The 12,552-nt window shown below is 38.0% G+C and overlaps 1 protein-coding gene across 3 annotated transcripts in view; it reads right to left on the reverse strand.

Moving 5' to 3' along the window:
- bcam (basal cell adhesion molecule (Lutheran blood group)) overlaps positions 1-12,552 on the reverse strand; it is a 267,906-nt gene that overhangs the window by 107,107 nt on the left and 148,247 nt on the right. For all 3 annotated transcript variants that reach the window (XM_061958778.1, XM_061958777.1, XM_061958776.1), the window contains exon 2: positions 1,813-1,940. In XM_061958778.1, the coding sequence (XP_061814762.1) occupies positions 1,813-1,940 (128 nt within the window). The remainder of the gene's footprint in view (positions 1-1,812; positions 1,941-12,552) is intronic.

The raw sequence follows: 12,552 nt of genomic DNA on the forward strand, positions 1-12,552 counted from the left end.
AATCATCCACAACACGTTCTCTTAGATTTCCATGTTATGATACATGTTCACATTATTTATTGACTGTATCTAAAAAAGATAAAAATATATTTTTATTTAAATGAAGATATGAAATAATCCTAAATGAAATACGATGACTTGGTTTATATTATTGTATATACTAGGGCAGGGGTCACCAACGCGGTGCCCGCGGTCACCAGGTAGCCCGGAAGGACCAGATCAGTCGCCCGCTGGCCTGTTCTAAAAATAGCTCAAAGAGCAGCACTTACCAGTGAGCTGCCTCTATTTTTTAAATTGTATTTATTTACTAGCAAGCTGGTCTCGCTTTGCTCCACATTTTTAATTCTAAAAGAGACAAAACTCAAATAGAATTTGAAGATCCAAGAAAATATTTTAAAGACTTGGTCTTCACTTGGAATAAGCGGTAGAAAATGGATGGATGGATGGGTCTTCACTTGTTTAAATAAATTCATTTATTTTTTTACTTTGCTTCTTATTACTTTTAGAAATACAATTTTAGAGAAAAAATACGACCTTAAAAATGATTTTAGGATTTTTAAACAAATATACCTTTTTACCTTTTAAATTTCTTCCTCTTCTTTCCTGACAATTTAAATCAATGTTCAAGTAAATTTTTTTTATTTTTTATTGTAAAGAATAATAAATATTTTAGCTTCTGTTTTTTCGACGAAGAATATTTGTGAAATATGTCTTCAAACTTACTATGATTAAAATTCAAAAAAATTATTCTGGCAAATCTAGAAAATCTGTAGAATCAAATTTAAATCTTATTTCAAAGTATTTTGAATTTCTTTTAAACTTTTTGTTCTGGAAAATCTAGAAGAAATACTGATTCGTCTTTGTTAGAAATATAGCTTGGTCCAATTTGTTAAATATTCTAACAAAGTGCAGATTGGATTTTAACCAATTCAAAACATGTCATCAAAATTCTAAAATGTATCTTAAACAAGAAAAATGACTAATGATGTTTCATAAATTATTTTTTTAATTTTTTCAAAAAGATTCAAATTAGCTAGTTTTTTCTCTTCTTTTTGTCGGTTGAATTTTGAATTTTAAAGAGTCGAAATTGAAGATAAACTCTGTTTCTGTCATGTCTGTGTGATCATGTTTTGTTTTAGTAATGTTCGGTTTAAATTTTGGACTTTTTGTGCACTTTTGTTTTGTTTTGTCACCATAGCAACCATTAGTTTTCACCTGTCACGTCACGCACCTGTTTCACGTTTCGAGTCACGCACCTGCTTTCACTAATCATGTCCATAGTATTTAAGTTCATTCATTTTCTGTTGTTCGTTCTGACGACATCCCCGCATTCATGCTCCTGCACTCTCTCCACACCCTGATGCCCCTTGCTACTCTTTTTTTCATGCCGGTTCCATGCCAAGTAAGTTTTTGTTTGTTAAGCCACAGTTCGTGTTTTGTTTAATTGTTCATAGTTTCTGCCAATGTGCAAGTTTTGTGTTTAAAGTCTAGTTTTATTCTCCGCCACTGTGCGCGCTTTTTGTTTATTCTTTTTTTGACAATATATTTATTTATTTAAGTGTGTATCAAACTGGTAGCCCTTCGCATTAATCAGTACCCAAGAAGTAGTTTTTGGTTTCAAAAAGGTTGGTGACCCCTGTACTAGGGCATCAAATCAGTGTCAGTTGAGTCGGTTCATAGGTTGCCTGTAGGGATTTTTAATGTCCAGCAGATGTCAGTATTTAGTGACACAGTATCGACACAGTATCAATACAGTTTTGCAATGTGTCGAAACGCTTCATGACGCCTCATCAACCCATCACTACTACTTACGATCTGCCACTCCACCACGGTGTTGCTGGAGGACTCCGGCGCAGTGTGCGTGCAGGGCAGCTTGGCGGTCTCGTCTTTCAGCACTTCCACTTTCGGGGCCACGTTCACGCTCACGAACGCGCGGCAAACTACGGAGAGACAAAACACAACAAAACGTGACGCGACACAATTTCAGGATGGGTGGCAAATGCGACGATCACTTGTACAGTTTAACACAAAAGCCGGTAAGCGGTGTCGTTTGTTGCAGACACATGAAACGTGACAAATTTGGGGGGGGGGGGGGGGTGCATTACCCACTTTAGCCGCCAGATGGCAGTAGAGTGTTGGATATCTTTTGTGGCAATACCAACATTTGACCAGTTGCTATGTAGAGTAGCGCTTTCTATCATTTTCAGCATGACTCTACCTCTCACACGAGATCCACCCAGCCATATGAATCCCTTCCCTACTGTTATTCGTCAAACTTACACTGATTACTTTAAACGTACAGTGCAGGCCAAAAGTTTGGACACACCTTCTCATTCATCTTTATTTTCATGACTATTTACATTGCAGATTGTCCCTGAAGGCATCACAACTATGAATCTACATGTGGATTTATGTACCTAACAAAAAAAAAGGGGAAATAACTGAAAACATGTTTTATATTCTAAGTTCTTCAAAATAGCCACCCTTTGCTCTGATTACTTTTCCGCACACTCTTGGCATTCTCTCGATGAGCTGAGATGGTTTTCACTTCACAGGTGTGCTTGAAGCTCATCGAGAGAATGCCTAAAGTGTGCAAAGCAGTAATCAGAGACATACACTAGAATATAAAACATGTTTGTTGTTATTTCAACTTAATATCATCAAAAGGTTCAGGGAATCTGGAGAAATCACTGCAAGTAAGCGATGATATTACGGACCTTCGATCCCTCAGGCGATACTGCATCAAAAAGCGACATCAGTGTGTAAAGGATATCACAACATAGGCTCAGGAACACTTAAGAAAACCACTGTCAGTAACTACAGTTGGTCGCTACATCTGTAAGTGCAAGTTAAAACTCTACTATGCAAAGTGAAAGCCATTTATCAACAACACCCAGAAACGCCGTCGGCTTGAATAGGCCCGACCGACCTCATCTAAGATGGACTGATGCAAAGTGGAAAAGTGTTCTGTGGTCGGACGAGTCCACATTTCAAATTGTTTTTTTGGAAACTGTGGATGTCGTACACAGAGGAAAAGAACCATCCGGATTGTTATAGGTGCAAAGTTCAAAAGTCAGCATCTGTGATGGTATGGGGGTGTATTAGTGCCCAAGGCATGGGTAACTTACACATCTGTGAAGGCACCATTAATGCTGAAAGGTACATACAGGTTTTGGAGCAACATATGTTGCCATCCAAGCAACGTTATCGTTGACGCCCCTGCTTATTTCAGCGAGACAATGCCATTGATTGAGACTTTTATTAGTAGATTGCACAGTACAGTACATATTCCGTACAATTGACCACTAAATGGTAACACTTGAATACGTTTTTCAACTTGTCCACTTAAATCAATTTATGGTTACAACAGCGGGTATTCGTAGTAAAAGAGTGCGGGTACTAGAGTAGTAGTCCAGACATGTCTCCCATTGAAATTGTGTGGCACGATATGAAGCGTAAAGGATATCACAAAATAGGCTCAGGAACACTTCAGAAAACCACTGTCAGTAACTACAGTTGGTCGCTACATCTGTAAGTACAAGTTAAAACTCTACTATGCAAAGTGAAAGCCGTTTATCAACAACACCCAGAAACGCCGCCGGCTTGAATGGGCCCGACCTCATCTAAGATGGACTGCTGCAAAGTCCACTCTCGATGAGCTTTCAAGCAGACCTGTGAAGTGAAAACCATTTCAGGTGACTACCTCTTGAAGCCCATCGAGAGAATGCCAAGAGTGTGCAAAGCAGTAATCAGAGCAAAGGGTGGCTAAACTACAATATAAAACATGTTTTCAGTTATTTCTCCCTTTATTTTTTGTCAAGTACATAACTCCACATGTGTTCATTCATAGTTTTGATGCCTTCAGTGACAATCTACAATGTAAATAGTCATGGAAATAAAGAAAACGCACTGAATTGAGAAGGTGTGGCCGAACTTTTGGCCTGTACTGTACATCCGAGTTCACTTTCTATTGTGAGATCATGTAAGTATAAGAAATATGCACATTTATTCTGGAGAGAAAGCTGTTGAATAACCCAGCAAAAAAAAAACAATCTATAAATAATACATGAACAATGTCGTCAGTTTCTCAGCTACAAAATCCACACTTGAATAATTGATGCGTTGCGAGAAAGCTGCCGAGAAGAGCGGGAAAAGGGGTGCGCACGTCTAGGGGGGGGTGGGGGGGGGTCGTATTTGACGAGGCTCGGCCTCGTAACGGGAAGGAAAGATGAAAAAGTGGATAAGAGTATGAGGAAGATGAGAGGGAATGGACACCGTGTCGTGAGGACGCGAGGAAGGGAGGTTTAAAAGGCGAACGGCGGAGTGGGGCAAAGATGTGAGACGCATTCCACCCGGGTCATGACTCACAAAGCCGCCAGGGGTCAAAGTTGAGTGCTGACATTTACATGGTTGCACCTTTACCTACCACGGTGCTATTGTCACCACGTTCTGTATCAATCCTGCCCTTTTCTTCAATTCTTGTCCCTTGTGGGCTGCACTATCCTTCTGTAACTGTGGTTACCTTCTGTGGGGGGGGGGGGCGTGGCCTGCGGACCTGCAGCGAAGCTTTTATCTACATTCAGCTCGCTACTCGCTACTAATTTTTATCGATCTGTTAATGCACGCTTTGTTTGTTTTGGTCTGTCAGACAGACCTTCATAGTGCCTGCGTTTCAACAAATACAGTCACTGGTGACGTTCACTCCGTTCCACCAATCAGATGCAGTCACTGGTGACGTTGGACCAATCAAACAGAGCCAGGGGTCTCATGACCTGACTTAAACAAGTTGAAAAACTTATTGGGGTGTTACCATTTAGTGGTCAATTGTACGGAATATGTACTGTACTGTACAATCTACTAATAAAAGTTTCAAACAATCAATCAAAAGTGTGAAGGAAAAAAGACACTTTTTTATTTCAACCGTACATCCCGTCAAAAGCCTAAAGACTGACTGCACAGTTCCTGTCTTCACAATAAAAGTGCCGCTCCATCGCGCCTGCGCTTTCAAAATAAGAGTCTCCGAAAGCCAGCGCAAACAAGCTAGCAAGCTACGGAGTTTGCCGCCAATGTATTTCTTGTAAAGTGTATAAAAACGAATATGGAAGCTGGACAAATAAGATGCCAAAAACCAACCAATTTCATGTGGTATTAGACAGAAAGGAGGAACTTTTTTCTCCTCCATTTGAAAACGAGGACGTTATCATCACTACTGTCTGATTACAATCAATGCAAGTCATCAGAATCAGGTAATACACCAACTTATATTCTTGTCTTCATGAAAGAAAGGAATCTATATGTGTTAAACATGCATGTATATTCATTAAAACACCTTTAACATGTAAACAAAAACGGCAAAATAAATAAATATAAATTGTATACTGTATATATCAATGTATGTATATATACAGTATACAATGTGTGTGTGTGTATATATATGTATATGTGTGTGTTTATATATATATATATATATATATATATATATATATATATATATATATATATATATATATATATATATATATATATATATGATATGTGTGTGTATGTTACTCATCAGTTACTCAGTACTTGAGTAGTTTTTTCACAACATACTTTTTACTTTTACTCAAGTAAATATTTGGGTGACTACTCCTTACTTTTACTTGAGTAATAAATCTCTAAAGTAACAGTACTCTTACTTGAGTACAATTTCTGGCTACTCTACCCACCTCTGCTGCCCAGTTAGCTCATACACGTCTTTAAATCTCTGGATTGATGAAGTAATGTGCTGATTATTGTTACTTGGGACCCTGGGGAAAAAAGAGTTAATATGGTTCATGGGGACCAAATTTAAATAATTTTGCATAATTCACACAAATTTGTACGTGACTACTGAGGACCATTTAAAAAAAAAAAAAAAAAGAAGTTCAAATTAAATATGACATGATCCTCAGAATATTATTTTGACTCGGGGGCCAAATTTTGAGAATAAAAATGTGTCCTATTTTTTAGGAAAACTAATACAAAACCTCACAATAAAGTCTGATTGAATACTAAAAATGTTATGAAAGACCGCCTTAAAGGCCTACTGAAAGCCACTACTACCGACCACGCAGTCTGATAGTTTATATATCAATGATGAAATCTTAACATTGCAACACATGTTAGCTTACTAAAGTGCAATTTTAAATTTCGCGCGAAATATCCTGCTGAAAACGTCTCGGTATGATGACGTCAGCGCGTGACGCCACGGATTGTGGAGGACATTTTGGGACAGCATGGTGGCCCGCTATTAAGTCGTCTGTTTTCATCGCAAAATTCCCCAGTATTCTGGACATCTGTGTTGGTGAATCTTTTGCAATTTGTTCAATAAACAATGGAGACAGCAAAGAAGAAAGCTGTAGGTGGGAAGTGGTGTATTGCGGCCGGCTGCAGCAACACAAACACGGCCGGTGTTTCATTGTTTACATTCCCGGAAGGTGACAGTCAAGCTTTACCATTGGCCTGTGGAGAACTGGGAACAACAGAGACTCTTACCAGGAGGACTTTGAGTTGGATGCGCAGACGCGGTACCGTGAGTACGCACGCGGCTGCGGCTTCCAAACATTTGATCGCTCGCCCGTACGTGCGTGCCGCTATGTGCATGTCACGTAACGTAACTTTGGGGACTTTGGGGAAATATATGTGCTGTGTGAACTTTGGGGAGGTGAACGGTACTTTGGGCTGTGGGATTGAGTGTGTTGTGCAGGTGTTTGAGTTGTATTGGCGGGTTATATGGACGGTGTTTGTTATGCGGGATTAATTTGTGGCATATTAAATATAAGCCCTGGTTGTGTTGTGTTTATTTACTGTTTTAGTCATTCCCAGCTGAATATCAGGTCCCACTCGCCTCTCACAGCATCTTCCCTATCTGAATCGCTCCCACTGCCCTCTAGTCCTCTCACTCTCACTTTCCTCATCCACAAATCGTTCATCCTCGCTCAAATTAACGGGGAAATCGTCGCTTTCTCGGTCCGAATCGCTCTCGCTGCTGGTGGCCATGATTGTAAACAATGTGCAGATGTGAGGAGCTCCACAACCTGTGACGTCACGCTACTCGTCCGCTACTTCCGGTACAGGCAAGACTTTTGTATCAGCGACCAAAAGTTGCGAACTTTATCGTCGATGTTCTCTACTAAATCCTTTCAGCGAAAATATGGCAATATCGCGAAATGATCAAGTATGACACATAGAATGGGCCTGCTATCCCCGTTTAAATAGGAAAATCGCATTTCAGTAGGCCTTTAAAAACGGAATGGAATTTCAATGTTTTTCTATGAACGATAAAACCCTGAATATTGAGGACATATGAACGTCACACCCCCTCTCAATCGACATATTTTACAATCAACACACAGCTTGGTGCCTCGTCTGACCTGCTGTGACGTAGATTACCATAGTAACTAGTAGGGTTGGACGGTATACGGGTATTAGTGTAGTACCGCGGTACTAATGAATCATATTCGGTACCATACCGCCTCTGAAAAGTACCGCCGTACCCTAAGATTTTTTGTTAAAATAAAGCCAATAATGCAATTTTTTTCTGGTCCCCTTTATTTAGAAAAGTACCGAAAAGTATCAACATAATATTGGTATCAGGACGACACTAGTCACTAAAATATCATGCAAAAGCACAGATTCCAACCATAGAAATACTTTGTATGGTTCAAGACTTACGGTCATTAGAAAACATCACTGCACATCATAATGGCAGCTACACTTTCCATCTTAAAGATATTAAAAAAAAAGTATTTGGGAATGCCCCGGCGGGCCAGATTGAAAAGCTTAACGGGCCTTAATTTGCCCAGGTCTGTCTTATAGGAAGGCTTATTATACAGCCCGATGAGGGGGGCTGCTGTGCAAATGTCTCACACTCAAACTAACCAGTAAACATGTTTTATGGGCCAAAGCTTAAAAATCACTTAGGCATCTTCAGATAGGATCTGACTATCATTTAAAAATGTTTCCTTTTAGGGTAGTGGTCCCCAATCACTGTTCCGCGGCCCGGTACCGGTCCGTGGACCGATTGGTACCGGCAGGGCCGGCCCGTGGCATAGGCCGTATAGGCAAATGCTAAGGGCGCCGTCCATCAGGGGGCGCCACGCCAGTGCCACAAATGTTGGAGAAAAAAAAAAAAAAAAAAAGTTGGTACTATTATTTCTAAATACAAAAAATAATCCCACGTTAATTAAAATGCAAATTAAAGCCTATTTAATAGAAATATTATTTGTTACAACATTACGCCCCCCCCTTCCCCCCGCACGGTGCGCCCCCTTTGTATTAGATCTTTTAAACAGGTGTTTTTGTTTACATTGTTATTGCCTTCTGGTTAGCTAATGTTTGCCCTGCAGGTAATAGTCACTTTTCCACCCCTTTATATATTAGGTATAGTTGCAAGCAGAGGTGGGTAGAGTAGCCAGAAATTGTACTCAAGTAAGAGTACTGTTACTTTAGAGATTTATTACTCAAGTAAAAGTAAGGAGTAGTCACCCAAATATTTACTTGAGTAAAAGTAAAAAGTATGTTGTGAAAAAACTACTCAAGTACTGAGTAACTGATGAGTAACATACACACACACACACACACATATATATATATATATATATATATATATATATATATATATATATATATATATATATATATATATATATATATATATATATATATACATACATATACATTGATATATACAGTATATAATTTATATGTATTTATTTTGCTGTTTTTGTTTACATGTTAAAGATGTTTTAATGAATATACATGCATGTTTAACATATAGATTCCTTTCTTTCATGCAGACTAGAATATAAGTTGGTGTATTACCTGATTCTGATGACTTGCATTGATTGTAATCAGACAGTAGTGATGATAGCGTCCACGTTTTCAAATGGAGGAGAAAAACAGTTCCTCCTTTCTGTCTAATACCACATGAAAGTGGTTGGTTTTTGGCATCTTATTTGTCCAGCTTCCATATTCGTTTTTATACACTTTACAAGAGATATATTGGCGTCAAACTCCGTAGCTTGCTAGCTTGTTTGCGCTGGCTTTCGGAGAATCTTGTTTTGAAAGCGCAGGCGCGATGGAGCGGCACTTTTATTGTGAAGACAGGAACGTCCTCATGTGCGGTCAGTCTTGAGGCTTTTGACGGGATGTACGGTTGAAATAAAAAAAAGTATATTTTTTCCTTCACACTTTTGATTGATTGATTGGAACTTTTATTAGTAGATTGCACAGTACAGTACATATTCCGTACAATTGACCACTAAATGGTAACACCCCGATAAGTTTTTCAATTAGTTTAAGTCAGGTCATGTGACCACCTGGCTCTGTTTGATTGGTCCAACGTCACCAGTGACTGCATCTGATTGGTGGAACGAAGTGAAACGTCACCAGTAAGGCAGGCACTATGAAGGTCTGTCTGACAGACCAAAACAAACAAAGCGTGCATTAACAGATCGATAAAAATTAGTAGCGAGTAGCGAGCTGAATGTAGATAAAAGTAGCGGAGTAAAAGTAGCGTTCCTTCTCTATAAATATACTTAAGTAAAAGTAAAAGTATGTTGCATTAAAACTACTCTTAGAAGTACAATTTATCCCAAAAGTTACTCAAGTAGATGTAACGGAGTAAATGTAGCGCGTTACTACCCACCTCTGGTTATTTATGCCTCATATAACGTACACTTATTCAGCCTGTCGTTCACTATTTGTTATTTATTTTAAATTGCCTTTCAAATGTCTATTCTTGGTGTTGGCTTTTATCAAATAAATTTCCCCCAAAAATCCAACTTATATATGTTTTTTCCCTTCTTTATTATGCATTTTCGGCCGGTGCGACTAATACCCCGGAGCGACTTATACTCCGAAAAATACGATACTAAGAGTTTGGACGAACATGTCCACCCACGCACGAAGGCACAAATTCTAAATATTTGGTCCAGCAGTGATCAATCAATCAGTTTGATACACCAGGCAGCTGGACAGACAGAGCTGGGCAATTAGAGCGTAATTAGGCAGTCCTTTTTGTCCACTGTGAGCCTAGAGCCAAATGCGAGTGAAATGTTCGGATCGGGGGGGGCTTGCACCAAGGGGGTCTCGTTAGCTGATGCAGGCCCGATAATCCGATTTGGAGAGAGGGAAAGTGTGTGTGTGTGTGGGAGAGAGATGGGGTGCATGACCGGGTAGCGAGACAGATGGAAAAGAGACGGTCGTACTGTGGTGCACATCACAGACACACCTACAGTTGATCTATAATGGATGTTATATTTATGAGCTGCTATGGTTAAGTACAGTATATGTGTGTGTGTGTGTGTGTGTGTGTGTGTGTGTGCTTCAAACCTATATTGTGAGGCCATTTGGGTTGGTCCGCACAAAGAAAAATGCTAGGATGAGCTCCTTTTACCCTATTAGACTATTTGCTTGTGTGTGTGTTCTTGTATTTCTACCCTTCTTGAGACATCAACAAGGAAAAGTACCGAAATATTGGTCCCAATATGAAAAAAACATTGCATCTAATAGAGAATGTTTCACTAGCACCCCCGGTGGTGAAATCTATCAAAATTAGGGTGGTCCGAAAAAGGAGGGATTTTTCAAATTGACTGTGTGTCGGTTTTAAAAGTGCTCCCCCTCTGGTCAACATATGAAACAACAAGTGTGTGTAAAAATGTGAAGTGCTCCCCCTCTGGCCAACATATGTAATAACAAGTGTGTGGAAGGAATTGAAATGTACTCCCTTTGGCCAATATTAATTAAAAAAAAGTAAAATAAATATGTATACTGTAATACAGTGGTTCTCAACCTTTTTTCAGTGATGTACCCCCTGTGAACATTTTTTTAATTCAAGTACTCCCTAATCAGAGCAAAGCATTTTTGGTTGAAAAAAGAGATAAAGAAGTAAAATACAGCACTATGTCATCAGTTTCTGATTTATTAAATTGTATAACAGTGCAAAAATATTGCTCATTTGTAGTGGTCTTTCTTGAACTATTTGGAAAAAAAAGATATAAAAATAACTAAAAACTTGTTGAAAAATAAACAAGTGATTCAATTATAAATAAATATTTCTACACATAGAAGTAATCATAAACTTAAAGTGCCTTCTTTGGGGATTGTAATAGAGATCCATCTGGATCCATGAACTTAATTCTAAACATTTATTTTGTTGAAGTATTATTCAATAAATATATTTATAAAGGATTTTTGAATTTTTGCTATTTTTAGAATATTTTTTAAAAATCTCACGTACCCCTTGGCATACCTTCAAGTACCCCCAGGGGTACGCGTACCCCCATTTGAGAACCACTGCTGTAATAACTTGAAGTAAATAATGAAGATTAAAAAACAACTACAAACAAAACATTCAAAAAAAATTATTTTGTTTTTATATTTTTTTGTATTTGCATAGTATGTATATATTATTAATGTTGTAAACACAAATTTGTATATATCTAGAAAGGGTGGTCCTAAAGAGGTAGGCATTTTTCGGAGGTCTCAAGAAGGCAAGAAATACAAGAATGTGTGCGTGTGTGTGTGTGTTCTTGTATTTCTACTCTTCTTGAGACATCAACAAGGAAAAGTACCGAAATATTGGTCCCAATACGGAAAAACCATTGCATCTAATAAAGAATGTCTGATTTTCACCCCTAGTGGTGAAATTTATCAAAATAATTGTGGTCCCAAAAAAGAGTGATTTTTCAAATTGACTGTGTCGGTTTTAAAAGCGCTCCCCCTCTGGTCAACATATGAAATAACAAGTGTGTCTAAAAATTTGAAATGCTCCCCCTCTGGCCAACATATATAATAACAAGTGTAAGTAAGGAATTGAAATGCGCCCCCGTTGACCAAAATTAATTTAAAAAAGTTAAAATAAATATGTATATAGAGATATACTGTAGTAACTTGAAGTAAATAATGAAGATTAAAAAACAATTACAAACAAAATATTCAAAAAAATATAATTAAAGCTTACCTTTTTTGTATTTGCATAGTATGTATATATTATTAATGTTGTAAATACAAATCTTTATATATCTAGAAAGGGTGGTCCTAAAGAGGTAGGGATTTTTCGGAGGTCTCAAGAAGGTAAAAAATACAAGAATGTGTGTCTCATTTGCACCCCCATGGTCCCAAAAAGGAGGGATTTTTCAAATTGACTGTGTGTCGGTTTTAAAAGTGCTCTCCCTCTGGTCAACATATGAAATAACAAGTGTGTGTAAAAATTTGAAGTGCTCCCCCTCTGGCCAACATATGTAATAACAAGTGTGTGTAAGGAATTGAAATGCGCCCTCTTTGGCCAAAATTAATAAAAAAGTAAAATATATATGTATATTGTAATAACTTGAAGTAAATAATGAAGATTAAAAAACAATTACAAACAAAACATTCAAAAAATATAATTAAAGCTTACCTTTTTTGTATTTGCATAGAATGTATATATTATTAATGTTGTAAATACAAATCTTTATATACCTAGAAAGGGTGGTCCTAAAGAGGTAGGCATTTTTCGGAGGTCTCAAGAAGGTAAGAAATACAAAA

Source organism: Nerophis lumbriciformis, linkage group LG04, assembly GCF_033978685.3.
Source record: "Nerophis lumbriciformis linkage group LG04, RoL_Nlum_v2.1, whole genome shotgun sequence".
NCBI classification, from domain to species: Eukaryota; Metazoa; Chordata; class Actinopteri; order Syngnathiformes; family Syngnathidae; genus Nerophis; species Nerophis lumbriciformis.